Here is a 21517-nt window from a genome sequence, read left to right as displayed (position 1 = left end):
AGGGATTAGAGATTTTAAAGTCTAGTTCTGGTTTCGTTTGTTTTAATCGATTTAACCATTTGAATTTATAAAATTGAGACCGAACCGATTAAATTAAAATAACTTATATTTAAAAAAATATAAATTAATTGAATTAAACTTTTAACTTTAGTTGGTTCGATCGATTAATTCGATTTAACCAATCTTTTACTCACCCCTACTTACAAATTAGAATATATTTTTTTCCTTCTACAAGTTCAAGGACTTATTAATTATGTGAACGCTAATGTTTGTTCGTGTCAAAAATAAACAACAAAAATAAATATATATATACAAGGTAAATATAACAATATTAATAATAAAATATAACATTGTTCGAACCCTTAGTCCTACTTCACGACTTATTAATTTGATAGATGAATCACTTTTTGAAATCCATATGACACACTTTCTCCTTTTTTTTTCTTTTTTTTTTTTTTTAGAGATGGAGAAATTTCATATAGATAATTATTTATCTTAATACAACAAGACAAAAGTACAAAGAGAATAATAACTTACTTTTTATCTATTGGGACCGATACAAACTAGAAGGGGTGAATAGCTCTTTCACGTCGACTTTGAGAATGCAGCGAAAACCTCGACACGAGAAAAGAACAACACACCACAGCATGACACAACAAATTTACTTGGTTCATAGCCTTCCAAGGCTGCTACATCCAAAGCTTAGTCTTAGCGCTCTACCATCACTAAATCTTCTCCTTCTTAGATACCTTTCGAAAGCGAAAAAAACCTCTTACAACCTATTTCTTTTCAACATATATAAGCACTACAAAGATATAAAGAAAATTTGAAATACAATGTAAGCGACAATGTACACAATGATCTTTGCTTTGCTCACTATTTGATAGCTTCAAATTTACCTCTTAAAGGTCTAGAATGCAACAACACTTCTTCTTCAAAACCTCAATATTTGGATATTGACTGCTTCAATCTTCCATGAAATTCTCTTTTATAGGATTGTTGTTGAATTGATTTTCTCTAATCAATAGATTGTGATCTCCCATCAATTGACTGATCCACTATAAATTCAAACATTACTCTGAAATGTTAGCTCAATAGCTTCATCTAACTCAATTTGACCACAATCAGTCAATTCTTATTGTTCATTAATTGATTGATGCTCAAATAATCGAATGTTGCAACTAACTCAAAAAGCTTCTATTCGTTGTTACAGTACCATCAATCGACTAATCAAATCTATCAATCGATTGATGAGCAATCAATCAAGTTCTAAACTTTCTATTAACTTGAATAGTGGCATTCGTCGACTGATCCCACTTGATTGATCCCGATCAGTCGAGTTGATCAATTTTTAACTTTTTATTTGCTATAATAACATTAACAATCAACTAATTAAACTCATCAATCAACTGTACTATAACACAATTACTATTTATAATTATTGTAGCATAGTTACTATTCATAATCGATTGGCACTATTCACAATTGAATTGAAACTATTCATATTGAAAGTCCCCCCCCCCCCCCCCCCCCCCCCCCCCCCCCCCCCCTTAAACTCCAATTTTAAAGTTTAAAGTCCATTAGTCGATTAATATATTCTATCAATTGACTGATATTCTGTTCAATCTTACCAAAGTTAAATTCTTATCTTACCTAATATCCTGTTGATCTCAACTTACTAGGATTTTCTTTGTCTAACATTCAATCAATCTTGACTTATTGAGACTTTTCGTTGCTTAACATCCAGTTAACCTTGATAGGAATTTTTCTCATTGCCAAGTGTGTGGTCAACTTTAACCCACTTTGACTTTATACCTCATGTTAACTTTCTGTTGGACTTTGAACTTCCGACTGTTAAGTATCCGGTCAACTATGATCCACTTAGAATTCTCCACTATCAAGTTTCTGGTCAACCTTGACCTACTTGATATCTCACTCAATCCATTAACATATTAATCAAATATACAAATTCAACTCGAGTCAATTCAAATTTGATTACCGAGCTTGGTCAACTTTGACTAAAAGTCAATTGCACCAACATTATCCTTAGATAATACAAGTAAGCATTGAAAATGAAAGAGCAATTACAAAGATAAAATTTTTGCAAGAACAAAAGCCTTTTAAGCTCTCTTCAAGAGAGCATATGCGCTTCAAACTTTGATAGTCATTGGAAGCACTTAGGGATAAAGTGAACAAGTGTATACAAATGTGTTATTAAATGTCTTTGTGTTGTATCTCATGATCCATTTGCCAGTATATATAACCTCAAATTCGTATAAGGATAGGCTTCAATAGTTGTTTATGTTCAACTTAAGTCGACTAGAAACTTCTCTTGTCGATTGAATCGTAGAGATTGCGACCTTATCTATCAACAACTAATTTATCAATTTATTGAAAACACATTCAAATAATTGCTCAAACATCTAGTTAACTGGATCCAATTCTAATCAACTCTAATAGTTAAGATCGCAATATTAATTATCAGCCAACAAATAGTTTGTGAAAACTTCCACTTGACTAGACCCTAAACCCTAAACCCTAAACCCTAAACCCAAAGACTTTACAATTCTTCACTTTTCTTGCCCAAAACTTCAACCTCTTGCCAAAAGCTCCAACCTTTGCTTTTTGTCTTAAAATTCACCTTGCTAGGAATATTTGATCTCACGAATGTCTCATACTATCATTTATCGATCACCTTCAAATCCACCTCATTATAGGCCTTGTAACCATCGAGTGACTGATTGTATCAAGATTATGAGCTTTGTTGTACCGACAAAATAAATATTCGATGTTAAAAAATTTGATCAATATTTCAAAATTGTGCTATATTGAGGATGATGTTCTAAAATAATTTAAATTGTGCTATATTGATGATGATCGGCATTACTTTCTAAGTCAAATTAGCCAACTCAGACTCATCAAGTAATTGATGTTTAATGATCCGAAGAACAGCTCATCAAACACAAGCATTTTAAAGATGACATGTCATCCTTATTGCTTGCGAAGTCCGAAATTGAAGGTCATGACTAGGACTTTTTACCGTTGATGATCATACCACTTGAACCTCACTTTCCAACTTGACGTTGTGTCCCTCTTGAAGGAAAGGAAAAGGAAAAGGAAACAAAGAAGAAAAGAAACACTTTTACCATAGTCTTGCTCTTTTTCCCTCTCCTTTAACAACATGAAACACGATTTTCTTTCGAAGTTGTTAATATCTTTCCTTGAAAGCAAGCTCCAACAAAACCATCTTCATGATATCTTCTTTCACTCATTTGTTCCATCATATCTTTTAAACTTGGACTCGAGAAAAACCAAACTCAAGTCCGATCTAATTGATTAATTGTATTGGAGTTGCTAGTGAACTAGCTAAAAACACACTTCAACTGACTGTCACCTGTCGATTACCAATTGTTCATTTGATGCTGGGATTAAAATTAATTTGTTCTATTATGTCTCTTCTCTTCTCTCGTAAGTCAGCAGTAGAGCAGCAGTCCTTGTAAACTGAAGGTCCGGAGTTCAATCCTGCGTGAGGGCATTATATTTATTGTTTTTTTTAAATAGAAGTTAGAAATATTGACAGAAATTATTATCCGAAGAAAATTATTTTCATTTTTGCTCAAATCACAACTGCAAAATTATAAACACAATTTGTTCATCAATAATCTCCAAATTTCATTGCTAGTTCACTTACCCCTGCAGTTCAGTTCCTTTGGTGTCTCTTTTTTTAGGAAAATACAAGTTTAGTTTGTTTAACATGAACATGAAGCCAGTTCAAGGAACTCGAAATCATGGAGAACATGCTTACAATGGAGGTTTACTAAATGCATTCAGAACCGAAACACCAGAATGCAACGATTTACAGGATCGGATCCAACTACTCTACCTAAACGACGACAATGACTGAAAGAATCAAATGGCCCGGCGATGAAAGTAATTACATATTCAGTGTTCAAGCACTGAATTCAGAAATTGTTTTGCAAGAACAGTTCTTGCTGTGGAGATGCTGGCCCAATCTCTTCCTCCAAGCACCTCAAGCCATCCCCGGCCCCGCCGTTCCCTAGACTCCTGCCGTCTGAATTCTTCCCTTCAGTCTCAGCTTCCGATCTCCTCTGCGACGAGGTCACACTGGGAAATGTGATCCATGAAGGAGCTCTGTACTCGAACTGGTCGTCTGCGTCCGTCGTGTCATTCTCGGAACATGACTGGTTTGAAGATCTATGTGAACCCTTCTTGTGGAGCCTGCTGCTCCCCAAGATCACCTCGGTTGGCAAGATTGGCTGCTCGTTGCAAGGACTACCCATCAAGAGCGCAAGACCTCTCTCCAACGCAGTTGTAACCTTGTCCATGGATGGCCTGTCCTTCCCTCTCATCCTCACGCACTTGCCCGCCGTCGCAGCTATCTTCTTGAGAGCCTCCCACTCGGGGGGAGGCTTCAGCGATGAGTCTAGAATTGCTGAAATATTCCCGGCTTTGATCAGTGGAACAGCCCATTCGACGATATTCCCTTCTTCAAACTGCATATCAATGGCTTTCCGACCACTTAAAATTTCGAGGAGGAGAACTCCGAAGCTGTAAACATCTGATTTTGTGGTCAAGTAGTGAAGCTTGTAGTATTCAGGATCAAGGTAGCCCAGAGTCCCAGCAGGCGGTTCCGACAACGGTGAGCTGCTATCCACCGGGCCCAATAATGAAAGACCAAAATCCGCAACTCGAGCATTGTGTTCCTCATCAATAAGAATGTTTGAAGACTTGATGTCCCTGTGAATCACAGGAGGGCAAGCATATCCGTGCAGGTATTCGATCCCCCTAGCAGCTTGGACAGCAATGGTGACCCTGCGAACCCAATCCAACCGCTGTTTTAGGCCCGGATCCTTGCCGTGGAGATGTTGATACAAGGAGCCGTGGGCCATGAACTCATAGACCAGCAACCTTTCTCCGCCTTCCTCGCAGTACCCAAGCAAGTTAAGAAGATGGGCATGATTTAATCTCGAAAGAAGGTCAAGTTCTGTATGGAATTCCTTAGAGTTCTTAACATCAGATGCTCTTGTGGCTTTTTTAACTGCAACCAGAGTTCCATCCTTGAGAACCCCTTTGAAAACACATGAGAAACTACCCTTTCCGACTAGTGATTCCTGGCTGAATCCACCTGTTGCCCTCTCCAGCTCTTCATATGTAAACATCTGGGCTCGCCTAATTTTCAAGTCCTCCAAATCAGGCCGGACCTTTATTGGCTCCTTGCGGAATGAGTATGTTCGGGCTTTAGGTACGACCACATCAGAGTCGGAACATCTACAATTCTGCAGTTTGTGACGAATGTAAAGACATGCAACTATAGAAACTGAGCTCACGAAGACAACAGCAAATGCAACCTCGGCAACAAAGATTGGGATTTGAAAAGATAGGAATCTGTGGCCCTTTGATTTGTTTCCTGATGTGCAGAAGGTGCGGCATTCGCTTGACGTGCAACTCGAACAGTTGAAAGCGCAACCACGATCCGAGGTCAAATTGCAGGGTGTAGATTGGTAACTCCCATCAGGGCAACCAATGCTGCATGGTAAACAAACTCTTGAATCAGCTGGCTTGCAAACTTTATTCCCGGAGCTCATGTGGATGAATTCATAATACCCAGGACTACAAGGATTTGAAGCACAAATTCCAGGAGAAACCGCCATTGGTATCGACCAGGGACCACCAGTGCCCCAGCATAGTGGCCGAAGTGAAGACTCTGCGAGAACACCGCAAGTGAAGTAATCTCCAGCCATAATCTCATACACCCTTGAATCTCTAGGTGGGGGCACACTGTTCTGAAGTTTGAAACCCCAGCATACAACTTTGTGATCCATCCTCTTAATTCCGCAAGCATGGAACCTTCCACCGGCTACCGAAACCATAGGATCCATGGGAACCATGTTAACATCCCCTTGGCCTAAAATGTCAGAAGAAGACTGCTGCGTCGCCAAACTCCTTCCCCAGCAAAAGACTTGAGAATTCTCCAAGATCCCACAGACATGAAACCCACCAGCTGCAATAGACTGGAACCTCAAGTTTCTCGGTCTCAGGCTTATAACACCACTCCCTGTCTCATCACCCCAACACAATGTGGTTCGATTGCGAGCAAACATACCACAATTGAACACTGACCCTGCGGTAATTGACATTATAGTATCATTGAACTCGTGAGAGGTAGTCATGTTGTAGCCCCAACAATCTATTATGGATACACCTCTCCGAGATCCCTTGCTCGGCACACGAAGGGCACAGAGGTGGTCGTCGCCGGCACTGATCTCTGAGTAGGCTGCGCCTTCCACCATGGGCTGAGGAACACCCATACTGACATAGATGTTGTTGCCCCAGCAGTAGGGTTGGTGAGCATCCAAAAGGAGTCCACAAACAAATCCAGCACCAGCTGTAAGTCCCAGGAGGGGGAGTCTAAAAGGTGCTCCATAGAGTATGGAAGCATCAGCACCAAAGCAAGAGACCAGATGAGACCCATCTGAGCTAAGGCCACAAAACACTGGGCCATTTTCTCCATAAGAGACAGCAATGGAGGACATCGACCCAAGACCTGAAACCCCCAAACTAGCTGATCCACAAATGACCACCAAAATTGCAGCTCGAGTGAGAAATCCAGCACCAAAATTGCTCATTTTTTTCGTCAAATCCCAAGATTTTGTGCCAGCATAACAAAAGCCAATAAAGTTCACACAAACAAAGAGCTCCAGCTCATAAAAATCGTTCCTTTAAGAAAGAGCTGCATTAGATCGAGCAGATGACAGGCGGCCACTCACGGAGTCACTCTCTTTGAGCAACCGTAAAAGAGCCAACTTGATGGGAAAAACAAATCCAAACCTGGAGCTGGGGATTCCTCATCAGAATGCAGCAGCTTGCAAGATGAGATTTTTAGAGTTGAAATCGACCAAGAACGCTAAACCTGCGCAAAATCTCAACTTTGCGAGCTCCAACTCGAATGCGGCGGCGCCAGCCCCAAACCATGGGCAGCAGGCGGTCTTCCTTGCCCTAGCAGACAAGCCAGGTTCCGAGAAGTAGATGAGTCTGGGGAGGCGCACAAACTGGAAAGGAGCGAGGAAGCGCGGAACTAGAAGGTGGGGAGAGGGATGGGAGCATTGAATGCCATCAATTGTAGCTCCTGGTTGGAGGCATGTGTAGTGTAGGCAGTAGGTGGAGTATTGAATGCGGAGTAAATGCCATATGTCTGCATACCTGGATCTCTGCACACTTGTCCATCAATTTGATCCCTGTGCGCCATGTCCGCACCTTTTCCTTTCGTCTTCTCTACTTGCTCCGCTCTGCTCGCTTTCCCTCTCTCTCTCTCATCGATCGCTGCGCTGAAGAAATTTGAATTTTTTTAAGAAAAAAAAAGGAAGCTTTCGAACTTTTATAGCGCGTGTTGTATAGACTAATTGCCTACTGCCTAGTGAAGTGTGCAAACTTTTTTTTTCTTTTTATTTTAAGAAAATATTCTTGTTATAATGCTTTTATAGCACTTAAAAAATAGCTCACTGTAAAATATTAAAAAATATTTTTTAACTATTACTGAATATTTACTATATGATATATTTTTTAAAAAATTATTTAATTTAACAATAATATGCATTAAAATATTTTCTACTAACTTAATTAAAATTTATTTTAATTTAGTAAAATATATTTTTAAACAGCTGTTGTTGCTAAGTAATTATGTAACAACTATTTAATATTATAATAATAATTTTAATCGAATTTAAATAATTTTGATACTTAAATATAAAAAATCTGATAAAATGTCTTTTTAAATTTCTTTTTACAAAAAACGGTCTTTTAACAATTTTAGTAATTAGGAATACTTTTGGACAAAAATCAGCCAACTTATATAAATCATGGACGTCACTTTAAAAGAAAAAATCAAAAGCCCCCGTTTTATCTCTAGAATACCAATTATCGATGATTACTATAATGCATAGAAGTTATTATATAACTGTTAAAATATATTTAAATTTTATAATTTAATTTAATTAAAATGAAATTGATGATTTTTTACATTGTAACATCTACTTAGTAGTTAGGTAGTTAAATTTTAAATCTTATATTTTTAAAATCTAAATTTTAAATTATAAATAATATTATATCAATTTTTTTATTAATTTCTTTATTAACTTATTCAAAATTATTTAAAATTTATCAAAATTATTTTAAATTAATCAAAATCAACTTAAATAAAAATTACTAAATAATTATTATAACATTACAATAATATTGTATTATATATTACACATTAAAATTGCTACATAATCACTTTTACATATGGTAATAATTAATCATAATTATTATAATAATAATAAAAATAAAAAATAATATTATAGTAACTACTCAATAACTTTATAGCAATTATTCTATACTGTTATATATTATATAAGCATTTTACACGTTATAATAATTAGTTGATAACTGTTATATATATTATAACAATTACTAATAACTATTATAATAATATTATTGAGATAAAAAATCTGATAATAGTAAAATATCTAATAAAATGTCCTTTCAATTCAAAAAAATGACCATTTAATATTTCTTTAATTTAATTTGGGTTATTTTTTTATGTTTACCCAATACTTTTTTATCTTAAGGAAAGTGATGAGTGAAGAAGAAGCAAATGTCCTTGACCGCCTTTGAAAAAGAAAAATCATCGAAAGTAGATCCCTTATCCGTTACTCCATATCTCCCTCCCTCGAGTATTTCCTTTCAAATTTATCTTCCAATATGTGCCCTTAAATAAACTAATATAGTAATTTGAGTCATAGAGTAAAATTTAAATAATAGAAGATAAAGTGAAATAAATTCTACTATAAAATTTACAAAATATATAAATACATATATATATATATATATATATAATTCTAAATAATTTATATAATATTTCTTAAATAAAATTATTATATCAATTTAAATTGTTCTAAATCTATAAACATTTACTAGCATTTTATCATTATTATATATATTCCTTTTTAAATTTTGGTTAATTTAATAATACCAATTTAGTAATTTAGGAGGAAATTATTATATGTATTTGAATGATTTAAGTTGACAAATAAACATAACGCCTATGTGTTTCATAGTCGCTCTAAAAAATAATAAATCTCAATTAGTCTCATTGACTATCTTTGGAAATGACCGATCCGACCCCAAAAAAATTTCCCACCAACTACTAAAATAAATCAGAAAGTGCTCGCAACGGCCAACCCAGACGTCCAGCATCTTTTTTTTTTCATAGTCGCTCTATATTTACCATATGTATTGCTTCTTCAAGTGTGAAGTAATTTTGTTCGATAATTCTTTTTTAAAAATAGATTTTACTTATTTTAAAAATTCTTCAAGATTTATAAGGTAGAAAAATGCTTATGAATGAAAAAGTACTTCAAACTATATACACGAAAAAATAAAAATTTAAATCCTTAGAGGAGGATCACGACAACAATGTAACGTAGAGAAAGGAAAGGTGAAACCCTAGTGGAACTAAAGGACTACTACAATAATATTAACGTGCCCTTTTAGTTTTCATGCTCCCATTCATCACATGCCATATCTGGCATCGCTCATGACATCATCTTTGAACACCTGCCATGGGAAAATTAATAAAAATTTAAAATAATATAAAAATTTTAAAAAATAGTAAAAGGAAAAGGAAATAAAAAAGGAAACAAAAATAAATAGAAATTTCAAAAAAAAAAGTGGAATATTCTAGGATTTTTAGGGTAAAGTGGTCTATCCAAGCATAGCCTAATGCAAATAATGCTAGATTGTTTCCCCTTTTAATTAGCCTTGGAGATGGTTACTAGCATTTTCAAAGAAAACCATTTGATTTTCTTTTTCATCATTCTTACGCGAACAAAATAAGGCCCGATCACATAATTTATCATAAATTATTTTTCATGTTTTTTTTCACCCAAAGGCAACTCGTGAATAGTTGCTAATCCAACTTGATTAGTTGCTAATACTTTACATATTCTCCTTCTAGTTTCTCACATATATAAAACATAAATGTCGCACGCTAACATTATGACTTCACATGCACGGGCCATGGCTTCTTTTGAACAAGTAACATTGATGTCTCGTGAATGCCCTCCCAACCCAACCACATGTGTATGGTCCCTCACAAGCAACTCGTGAAAAAGGAATGAATGGTAATGAATGCAATATTGTCTAAAATTTTTGAAGTGTTAATGGTAACTGAGTCAAACACAACCAAATTCTAAATGGGTTGAACTGTAATGGACTTGATAGGTTGGGCCGACACGGTCTGGGACTGGTCTGGCACAGTCCCATGCCGAGCCTAACACGCAAGGAAGGATTGGGCAATGAGTGTTCAACCCTCAAGCATTTCTCAGCCTTATTCTTTCAAAATTACTCTCAAAATAAGGAAGACTTCGCTGTATGTCCCGGGTACCGAGTGAAGTCAGTAAACAAAGAAGTTCTACTACACCATATAAACAAAGTAGTAAACAAATCTTGTTATCATCGATATTGTAGTTTCGGCCTATGTATCAGTCATGCTAAGTGGAATGCAGTAGTACCCGGTATTACATCATTACACTGGCATTTGCAACTATGATCATGATTATCCATTTTATGAATACTATAATAAGCATGCCTCTAGATATGTTAAAAATAACTTTGCAAGATGAAACATTACAAGACTAAAAGAAGGTTACAGGAACAGTGTGATTACCTGGTAACGAGTATTCTGCTTCGACAAGCTGAGATTTTTCTTATTGGTCCTCCTTGCTTTGGCATCACACTAGTTTTTAGATACTCGAATTATGATTGGGATAGAAAACAGCATCAACTCCCCATGAAAGTCTTCGCTCTTCTAATACAACTAAAAATCAAATAACAAACAAGTTATTCAAGATCCAGTTCATCTAAAAACCAATTAACCAACAAAGCAAACAAGTCAAACCACTTTTTAAAGAAGGTAGTATCTCTTCGAGAGTTTGAAATAAAATATACTCAGAAGTCTCCGCTTGAAGTGTTGATGATGTTCCCAGCATCTAGCATGGTAATTTAACTATTACTGAAATACTTCATTTGGAAAAGTGTCATTGATAGAAAATATCAGTTCTGTTTCACAAATTCAAACCTCTTGTTTCAGAAGGTACTATATCCTGAAGAATTTTGAAGAAAATATACTTAGAAGTTTCTGCTTGAAGTGTTCAAGATGTTCTCAGCATCTGGCATGATAATTTAACTATTACTGAAATAATTTATTTGGAAAAATGCCATTGAACGAAAATATCAGTTCTGCATCACAAATTCATACCTAGAGAATCTCCACTAGGTGATAATCCACCATTCAAGTAAGATCTTGTTAACAAATCTGCATCAACATCTTCTGATTTTAGTAATCTATCTAGCACAGAGCCAATCAGTTTATAAGCAACCAATGCAGTCTCATCACAGACTTTTTCAGCAGATTTTACTCCCATGCTCCCCATGGTTTGACTGGTCCTATCAGGACTAAAGTTTGCTTCCTCCTCAACTCTAGGTTTCCCCAAACCTACATCACCATCAGGCTCAAATACAGGTTTCTCTGAGTTACTCCCATTTATTTCATTTGCCTCCTCAGAGAGCAAGGAAGGGCTTGAACTTCTGGTGATTTGCCTGCTAACTCCTGCTTCATAGTTAGAGGAAGATCCATATTCCTGCCCATATTCACTTTCAGCAACACTGAGGAAATAATCACCTCCAGACAAACTAAAAGCATCAGCATTTTCATTATTTCCGACCAACTCCAAAAGATTTCCATCATCACTTAGTTCTGAAAATGGGCAGGATATAATTCTTTTAAGGTGACAACTTAAAATCATTACATCTTCAACCTCCTCTTCGATTGTCTTTGTAGAAAACAGAAAAGTCTGACTTTGCCTCATTTGGTTTATCGGATGAAGAACCCTTAACATTTCCTGCGTGATACTTGGATCATTGCATTCAAACAAGCCTTCTGTCAGGTAATTCCTTAGTGAAGCCCTAAGCCATTTTAGAGAAAATTTAGACTCCGGAACCAGTAAGCATTTTATATGTCTCAATTCATCAATTTTAAATTTTGGAATCAACCAAAGGGCATTCACAATACTGTTATGCAAAGCTGCAGTTTCTGGTGAGAAAGGGTAAAACTCTGATCTGAGCATATCCATATGTCTGGATCTATGCTTAAACGACAAATAAATCACAGACAATGCTTTGATTAAATTATCTGGCAATGTATCCCCATGACTAAGTTTTGATAGAAACTTATTGAACTTTTTCTTTAACCGCCTAACAAGCAAATCTCTGCTTCCCTTGCACTGGCTAAGTGAAAATTGAGGTTTTAGTGATTCACCTCTAAGTTTTCTGTTTGTTGCAGTGAGATCCTGAAAGGGCATTTCATCCAATGCTTCCAGCATATTATAAATAGACTTGAGACAACAGCGAGAGGTAGGAAGCTCATGAACAAACTGTTCTTTGTTTCCATCAACATTTCGCAATTGGTTCACTCGAAGGCCACTATTGCAATTATCTCCCTTGTCATGCATTTGGAAAAGTCGCAAGTAATCTTGAACCATTTGGGGGCTTCCACTATCATCATTCATGAAACTTCTTTCAACAGTGGTTCTCACAGTCTCAGAAGAGACCTGCTATGGTTAAGAACAACCTTAAAATTCTTTTAAGAAAAATTAAATGATTAAATGAAGCATATCAATAGTAAGCTTGCTTATCTAAAAGAAATATTAATGAAAACTATAGTGTGGTTGTTAAGATCTATCTGCTAGAGGAAAATATTAAGGTTATACTGAGCCATAAATTTTTGGAGGATGAGAGAACGTATTACTATATAGTATAATAGAGGAATTTGAATGTCTCTCCTTATTTTCTGCAATTTTCCCCATTAGCAATTGAATAGCAAGTATAATACAATTATTACTAGAAAGACGTGTCTAAATTATGTTTTTCTGCATAGGGTTAGTTTTCCTTTTCATTTTTTAAAAATCAAATATTTTAATTTTATATGATAGCAGTAGCTGATCTCACGCCTGTTCACACCTATAGAGATGGTGATATCTAGAAAAGCACGTAGGTGGAATTGTTAGATAACAACCCACCACCACCACTAGACATCACTCACCATGTGAACCCATTTAATTCCTTACCTAGTGTATATAAGGTATTAGTGTCTCTAGGTCTAACTAATATACCAAAATATAAACATTAGACTAGACATTTAGGCCAATATTCCTATTACTTCTAATAATGTCATTAACTAAAGCTTTATATAGGGATGAAATGCTATATAATTAATGACATGTAAAACATAATTAACGATGCTAGATTAAACAGCTTTGAGATTTACTACTGAATGAAGAGAAGATAAAACTTACTTCAGCATTCCTAATATATAATTCTGGCAAATACCTGCAGCAACAGCACAAAATGATCATTAGTTTGTAAAAACCCTTTAGAATTTTACTGAATATATAAAAAATAGAAACAGAAATAAAAAATAACATAGCTCTGTTAACCAACTTTCATCAAAAGCTCAAACTATATTCAAATGATCTCAAACTATGTAAATTTAGAATAATAAATAAATTAAATTCTACAAAGTAAACCAACATGAGACTTCCATAGGATGCCAAAAGCAGAATCAAGAAGCCTTAGCTGGCAGCTCTGTCGACCTTACTGACAACTGCTTGGTGTTGGCGATTGGCCCAGACAAATTGGAGTTGGTGAACAGATATAAGCACAAGGATTGGGCTGACAGATGACCTACTCAGTCTCACCTAAAGGGAAAAGTTCCTTTCCTTCCATTCCTTTTCTCTGTTGCAATTTTATGATTTATTCAATTGTCTCTACTGCCATGTGAATCTTTTCTTTTCTCAATTCTTGTCCTCTTTTTAGTTTTTATGCTTTGATTGTGTTATTTGTTATCCATTTTTGTGTGGAACTCTCTATTAGGATTAGCACCTCTGCTTCTTGTATGTGAAATTTCAGTGTGTAGTAGAGTCTATTGTCATTCTGTGAGAATTGGGTGTATTGGTGTCAAGTTGATTACTGCAATCTTTCTGAAGAGGAAACTGAATCTTTAACCATATATATAAGCAATGAATGATACAACTCACAGTTGCATACAAAACACATGATAATTTTTCATGCATTAAACTAGTTGGACCAATAGGCTCGACCAACCCAAAGTTCAAGTGGATATGCAATCTGATTAATTGACTCGCACACCAGTAGTCTAAGTGGTAAACCAATGACCCAAAGCTACAGCCTACAGGTCAACGTCGGGCTTGATAACTATGAATAAGGATTTTATTAAATAGGATTAGTTTTGGACTCAATTTAGGCTTCCATTTTAGGTCAACTATCCTTTTTAATTGAACTAAGTCAAATTTTAAATAAAAATCAAATTTCAAGCAAGTAAAATGGGACAGGGGAGTAGACTTGATGTAGCACCAAAAATCACACAGAGAAATGGGGCAATGTCGAGGAGTGAATATCTCATATTTTAAATAAACAAACTCTCATTGAGAATGAAATCTCACAAAGAGAAATATTACAAGGCAAAAGGTTAATGAAAATTGGAGTACTTTTTCAAAACATCAATCCAAACAAAATTGAAAATAAATTAAACATTTCAGGAAAGCAATAATCTGGACTCACTCAAACTAGAAAATGAATCAAATTACAAATTAGGAAAAAACCAAATTAACTAAAACAAACTTCAAAACTTTCCTATAATCCTAATAAATGCAATTACTAAAAAAATGCCTTAAATAACTTATTCACATAAATAGATCTACAAAATAAATTTTTAGAAAAATATAAAACTTTTAAAAAATAATGTTTTGGTATTCATCAGTACTATTGGTGCACTCCTCCCTTGCCTACTATTTTTTCCATTTTGTGTAAGTGAAAGGTAGAGCAAATGAGCACAAAACATCCCATCAAGTGGTGGGCACAGTGATCAGATTGTGTTAGAATACAATCAAAGTCCTACAAGCCGGATAAGAACTTCAATAATAGGAAATACAATTAAACAAGATCTAGTTTCAACAAATCATGATTTAACATATTAAATACGAAAAATAATGACAAGGAACCTGTTTGGAGAGTCATTGTCCTTGTCCTGCAACGTCAACTGCTTGATCCCTGTGGAAGAAGATGAAACGGAAGCGAAAGAAAGGTCTTCCAAGGGAATTAGGGTGACGGCGCCGTAAAACCTTCGTCAATGGGGAACGAAGGCAAGATGTCAATTGCCATAAACCCTCAGGGACCAAACCCTATATATAGTTATCCAATCCGTTATCAGCCCATAGATAATAACGGAATAGATTGACTTATTCTATATATTTAATCCTTATCCGATAATACCAAAACGGATTAACAAATTTAACAATTTTAACCCATATCCAATAATACTAGAACGGACTAACGGATTCTACATATTTAAGAAATTAATAATCCGAAATCCCCATAAACTTTAGTTAGATCACTTAAATGTGATATGTATATGCAAGGGATATACACATCACATATAAGCCAAGTGGGAGATTGTTGGATTTAATTTCTTAAAGTGGGCTTAATTATAATTTGTATATGTGAGGGATACGAACCAAACCCATTTAAGTGATCTAACTAAAGTTTATCGGATTTCGGATTATTAGATGTAGATTAAATATGTAAAATCCGTTAGTCCATTCCGGTATTATTGGATATGGGTTAAAATTATTGAATCTGTTAATCTGTTTCGGTATTATCAGATAAGGATTAAATATATAGAATAAGTCAATCTATTCCGTTATTATCTATGGGTTGATAACGGATTGGATAACTATATATAGGGTTTGATCCCTGAGGGTTTAGGGCAATTGACATCTTGCCTTCGTTCCCCATTGACGAAGGTTTTACAGCGCCGTCATCCCTAATTCCCTTGGAAGACCTTCCTTTCGCTTCCGCTTCATCTTCTTCCACAGGGATCAAGCAGTTGACGTTGCAGGACAAGGACAATGGCTCTCCAAACAGGTTCCTTGTCATTATTTTTCGTATTTAATATGTTAAATCATGATTCGTTGAAACTAGATCTTGTTTAATTGTATTCCTATTATTCAAGTTCTTATCCGGCTTGTAGAACCTATACGGTTTAGGATTTACAAATTCTTTCAGATTGCTCAAGCAAAAAATCAAAAATGACTTCACTGTGTGACTAGAAGCCCTTAGGATTTGACAAGGAGCCATGATGAATTAAGCGGACCAAAGGAGAAGGAGAAAGTAAGAATAGAGAGAAAGAGGAAGAATAAAATGAGGATGACTTCTTGGTAGTTGAGTCACCCTTTTACTTATTATCAAAGTTTACACACAACATAGATCAAAACAGAAGTATCTGTCCCCCACTATTGGAGATACACGGTTAGCATTGAGTGGCACATGTGAAATAAGTGATTTTTTGCTGGCTCACTTGGTTTCAATTTCAATTCATGGGTGCTAGATTTCTATACTGGGGTATTCCTTGTAGTTTTTGTAATGCATATCCATTCATGTAAACATAATGATTTTGTGCAATTTTGCAAAAAACAAAAACAAAAGTCTGTAAAAAGGAAAGTTATCAGGACCCATCAACTATGTCCTCTACAACTACATAATAGACACCAGGAAAACAATGCTATTTCTCGTGGATGGTCTTGACAGCATGGCAATGCTCAATGACATGAACTTTATTATCTTCATCAAATTGCATCTGAATTGGAGAAACCTTAGCTAGCTAAATAGCACAATAAACATGAATTAAGAACATTAAAAGTAGTAAAACCAAAACTTCTCATTGCCTGCTTACAGCCGTACCTTCAAGAATTTTATAGAATCCAAAACAATTCATAGGTTTATTTTCGTTTAAAATGTGAATTAAAATAGATAGACAAGGGCATTACTACAATTTGATTTCATCTAGGTCTCTGCTTATACACCTACATATATATACATAATTTCACACCTTCAAGTTGGATGATATTATGTTCTGTAACATCATTACAAATGGACGAAATTCCAGTAACTTATATGATTTTAGTGAGAGCATCAAATAGTTGATCAACGGAGGTGATGAGGAATAATACTGATTCCAAATTAATTCCCATGTGTCTATGTAATTCTACCTCTCCACTTGACTGGTTAACACCAAAAAAAACACAATAGTCATATGGATCATCATTTATCAGAAAGTGATCATGTATAAGCTGCACCTGAATATCTACAATATACATATGACCAATATTATACTATGCCACTATCCATGAGATACCTTAAGATCCCTAGTGTTGCCCCCAAATATGCCTCTAGAAGAGTCTAAAAGTGGATGTCTGAATTCATAAAAAATGCAAAAACCTGGTTAAATAGTTAGCCACTCAACTGTTTACATGGAAGGATAGAAAGTAGGTAGGAAGAGAACATAGAGGAGAGGAAAGAAGCAAAGAGGCATCGTATTGTGCACTTACAAGCCTGTAGAAATCGAGTTTTTCAACTTCTTTCTACTCCCCTCCATTGAAGTAGTTGTTTCTGATCCCATAAGTATCCTGCACGAAGTGTTCCATCATTGACTCATTTCTTATAAGGAAAATTTTATATCCTTAAAAATACTACAGAATGTCATCCAGAAAAAATTAAAGAATTTTCTGCAAGTGAAGATTGCTTTTGAATTTCTTTGATTAAGCTAACATGCAATCACAAATATATTGTAGAATCTCAAACCCAAAACTTCTCCTAGATGTTCCCAACCCTACCTACACAATGTATTGCCTAAATTAAACAACCAACAGAAATCAATAAGACAATAAGTGACAATATACAGAGAATTCTTTAATCTTTATTCAACTTATACTGTATAGCTCAACCCATATTAAGAAACCAAAAATTTTAAGCTTCCAGATCAAATTCCTTCACATTCACAGCAAATGTTAAAAAACAGGTAGCTATGCTACTCATCAAGACATAGACACAATTAGATAAGAAATGGAAGAAAATAAGTGGACAACAAACCTCCTTTTCTTAGTGAGTAGAAGTTCTTTGTTCCACATAAGAGAACATAACCTTTTCCCATCTTCCCATGAAATATCCATTGTGGAACCTAAAGAGATTAAAGCAGACAAATAAGAAATTGAATAAGCATAGCTTTATAAAACTAGTAACACGAAAAGAGTCCAATAGAATAATTTTCTGATTTTTTTGCTACAAGAGGAAAACACTTGCAGCGCAAAGAAACCTTCTTTTCTTAGTGAACAAATCTTTTTTATTCCATATGAGGAACCATAACAGCATAGCCTTATCTATTGTGAGACTGAAAGAAAATTAAGGCAAACAAATAAGAAAACAAATAAATCTTTATAAAACTGATAAGGCCAAAGGAATCCAATAAATAATACACTTTGTTTTGTGCTACAACAAGAAAACCCTTCAAAACACTCTTGAGTGTTAGTATGGATATACATATACAGATCGGACGAGTCCTGTGAGAATTAGCAAAAAACCAACCAAATTTGCTCCAGTAATTGAGTCACCACCCAAAATTTGCTAGGTCAAAAAGGTCAAGTCCATCTCACATTTTAAGAAACTAGAATTAGCATAAACTAACTAAGTTATGACACAAACCAGCCAATATTTCTCAAATCAAATGATCATGTGGCAGTTTCTAAAGGAGTGGAAAAGAAAGAAGATCCAAGGAAAGGGAAATGAATATAAGCAAAGTGTAAGCATGCAAACTATCACAAACTTGAATCTTGATATCAAGGAAAGACTTCATGCTACCAAAAATGAGAAAAGCTAGTATAAATCCCTTTTCACAAACTATGTCCCTAAGCAAATTTAAAGGAAATCAATTTCAACTGTTAGTTGATCAATGACCAGGATTAATTCTACTTAAATGGCTCAAAACTAATGGCTGTAAAAGGGGCCTTCGGATTGCTTTGTGTGAAGACTGCTTTCATACTAGTTTTGTCTCCAAAAATGACCATATAGAAGGCCTTTGCAATCAATGTAGCACCTAGAGGCAGTAATCTAGCCAAGTCACCTGTGGCCTGACTCGATCTAGCCCATGCCCAGCATGACCCAAAGGGTTGGGATGTGCCTTGTGGAGCCCAACCTAGTCCGTGGATTAGACAAAGCCTAGTGCACGAAGCTCCCACCAATGTTGGGTCCCGGATGGGTTAGGCAAAGCACGGGTCGAAAACAAGTTGTGCCTAACCTAGCACGAAACCGAGTTAGGCATGGTTCACATGTTAGACCAGCCCAATTCTAAAGCTAGATGTATTTTGAATGGTTGGAATTCCCAAAAGGCCAAAATACCCTATTTTGAATAAAAAAGGGCTAGTTTAGGGATATTTGATCAATAAGTGGTTAGTTATAGGTTGAAAATGCAAGTAACCTTTTAGATCCGTTGTATATAATCTAGCTTCATACTTGATGCTTTATGCATAATTCACAATGAGTCTTTTATTTAGAATATATACATACATAACAGAAACAACCAAGTGCAAACTTAGACATTGTACTTCACACTGAGATAAATGAACTCAATTTCTAGCTAGGTTCTTCGAATAATGTTAAAAACTTTGTTGACTTATACGTATTAGAATGGTAGGGAAACCATGCATCTATGTACCATATTTTAATTGTTATTGCTTGTGATACACTGACAATTTTCATGTCTATAGTAGTGTTTGAATCTTGTTTTAGTGCAGGTTACAAGCTCTTAGACGAGAAAAGAAGACGCTTGAAGGAAGATATCTTATGTCTATTCTTGAAGGATTGACTAGATGTAAAGGAGTGTCTGCAAGATCAAGAAAAGGCAGGATCTCAAGTTCAAATTTAGATCCTGACAAAAATAATACAAGTGATATAGTAGGACCAAACCAAGCATGACCCAACCTATGCCTCATCATCACTGCTTTGGTATGGTAAGTATAAGATAGAACTATGTTAATTTAAATCCTCCAAAGGAAGGTACGTAAGCAACCCAAGTGGAAGGTTGAAAAATTAATTTAGATCACAAACATAAATATTTATTTTCTTCAGAATTTTAATCTTAAGATGAAATCTACATGTGAATGAATAAATTGTATTCCATTATTTTTATTGTGGTAAAGTTAAAGCAAGGATGTAAATTGTAACATTATAACCATTTAATTAATAAATTTGAGCTTTTAATATGTTTATCTATTTTCCTTATTTAAAAAATCTACCTTTTATATTTTTCCAAATTTCTTAATATTTACAATATTTTATGATTTTTTTTAAAAAAAATCCTTTTTTATTTTTATATTTGTATTTTTTTATTTTAACATAAAAATGATTTAGCTTAGACGCTCAAGCTCGAGCAGGATGTTGAATCCTAACATCACAAATTGTGCCCTACACAACCTATGATGGTTAGTGCTAGCCTGACCTCACATGTCACCTAAGCAGACTGATTGGGCCTAGGTCGTGCAAAGTCTAGTCAACCCTTTGCCACCTTTATTAGTGGCTAGGCACACAACAAATTGCTTGTGCAACATGAAACTAGGCGATGGATTCTACGATGATTTCTACAGTGGAGCTCAATGATCCACATTGTAGGTGGCACCAATAAGAAAGCTTCCCTTTGTTTATCCATGCTTTTTAAAATTTTCAAAAGTAAAGCATCCTTACAAATATTCAACTGAAACTAACATTCCATATTCCACATGACTTACAATTCAAAATTTACTATTAGTGATACATAGTCTGACGACATTGATCGCATGTGATTATAGAAATTGAGTTCATTTATCTCAGTGTGAAGTACAATGTCTAAGTTTGCACTTGGTTGTTTCTGTTATGTATGTATATATTCTAAATAAAAGACTCATTGTGAATTATGCATAAAGCATCAAGCTATGCTGTCTAGAAACGGCGTTTAGACTGCCGTCCCCGTTTCCAAAACGTTCGGAAACGTTTCTAGCCGTGGAAACTTACCAGAAACGGCCGATGGAGGCTGTAGCGGCGTCGGGGCTTGGTGAGAAGAGCAGACACGGCGTCGTTGGGGCCGTATGGTGGAGGAAAGGCGAGGAAGGGGAAAAAAGAAGAGAAGAGGAGACGGCGCTTCCTGGGTTCGTGAGGGAAGGAGACGCGCGGCTCCTTCTCCCGGCAGCAGCAGGGGGCACGCGGTGGTGGCTACGATATGCGGCTGAGCGCGATGGCAAGGCGGCAGAAGATAAGAGAGAGGAGAAGAGGCGAAGGTGGGGTTCGGCTTCGCGTTGGCGTCGACGGCGAGAAGCAGAGACAAAAGGGGCTGCGGCGCAACGAAGAACAGAAGAAAAATCGCGATTGGGAAACCGGTAGTACATGTAGCTTCTTAATAATCTTTCTTAATGGTTCCTAATGGGTTTGGGTTTATACCATTAAGCTATTAATTCAAGAAACCTCATTCACTAACCAATTAAACCCATTAAACCTCCTAATACTAAATGAATTAGGATTT

The 21517-nt window shown here is 35.5% G+C and overlaps 2 protein-coding genes across 4 annotated transcripts; both read right to left on the bottom strand.

Annotated features, from left to right (window-relative positions):
- Positions 1-3697: 3697 nt before the first annotated feature.
- LOC141831978 (serine/threonine-protein kinase-like protein CR4) lies at positions 3698-7040 on the bottom strand. The gene has a single exon (XM_074719429.1). It carries the CDS (start codon positions 6645-6647, stop codon positions 3963-3965), a length of 2685 nt encoding a protein of 894 aa, XP_074575530.1. The 5' UTR covers positions 6648-7040; the 3' UTR covers positions 3698-3962.
- Positions 7041-9376: 2336 nt separating this feature from the next.
- Positions 9377-21205, bottom strand: LOC141832066 (uncharacterized). Of its 3 annotated transcripts, none has more exons than XM_074719539.1 (9): positions 21013-21205; positions 18064-18151; positions 17523-17600; positions 13413-13446; positions 11318-12671; positions 11138-11228; positions 10958-11048; positions 10727-10876; positions 9377-9615 (listed from the first exon to the last, which is right to left on the bottom strand). In XM_074719539.1, exons 2-6 carry the CDS (start codon positions 18141-18143, stop codon positions 11188-11190), a joined length of 1587 nt encoding a protein of 528 aa, XP_074575640.1. In that variant the 5' UTR covers positions 18144-18151; positions 21013-21205; the 3' UTR covers positions 9377-9615; positions 10727-10876; positions 10958-11048; positions 11138-11187. The 3 variants fall into 3 exon arrangements, with proteins under 3 accessions (XP_074575640.1, XP_074575641.1, XP_074575642.1); XM_074719540.1 differs by having other exon boundaries at positions 10961-11048; XM_074719541.1 differs by having other exon boundaries at positions 11318-12668.
- Positions 21206-21517: the final 312 nt, after the last annotated feature.

This window comes from Curcuma longa, chromosome 7, assembly GCF_044706935.1.
Source record: "Curcuma longa cultivar G26 ecotype Majalengka, Jawa Barat chromosome 7, ITB_CL_G26_1.1, whole genome shotgun sequence".
Taxonomy (NCBI): Eukaryota; Viridiplantae; Streptophyta; class Magnoliopsida; order Zingiberales; family Zingiberaceae; genus Curcuma; species Curcuma longa.
The sequence above is the reverse complement of the archived record's forward strand: the minus strand, read 5'-3'. Positions and strand labels throughout refer to the sequence as shown.

What these genes read in the sequence shown, in the direction of transcription:
- LOC141831978 (XM_074719429.1), bottom strand. Translation starts at nt 6,647, where the DNA reads ATGAGCAATTTTGGTGCTGGATTTCTCACTCGAGCTGCAATTTTGGTG.
- LOC141832066 (XM_074719539.1), bottom strand. Translation starts at nt 18,143, where the DNA reads ATGGATATTTCATGGGAAGATGGGAAAAGGTTATGTTCTCTTATGTGG. An exon ending in CTACTCACTAAGAAAAGGAG is followed by an intron (nt 17,601 to 18,063) that starts GTTTGTTGTCCA and finishes CACTTCGTGCAG; the next exon opens with GATACTTATGGGATCAGAAA. An exon ending in AACTCGATTTCTACAGGCTT is followed by an intron (nt 13,447 to 17,522) that starts GTAAGTGCACAA and finishes CTGTTGCTGCAG; the next exon opens with GTATTTGCCAGAATTATATA.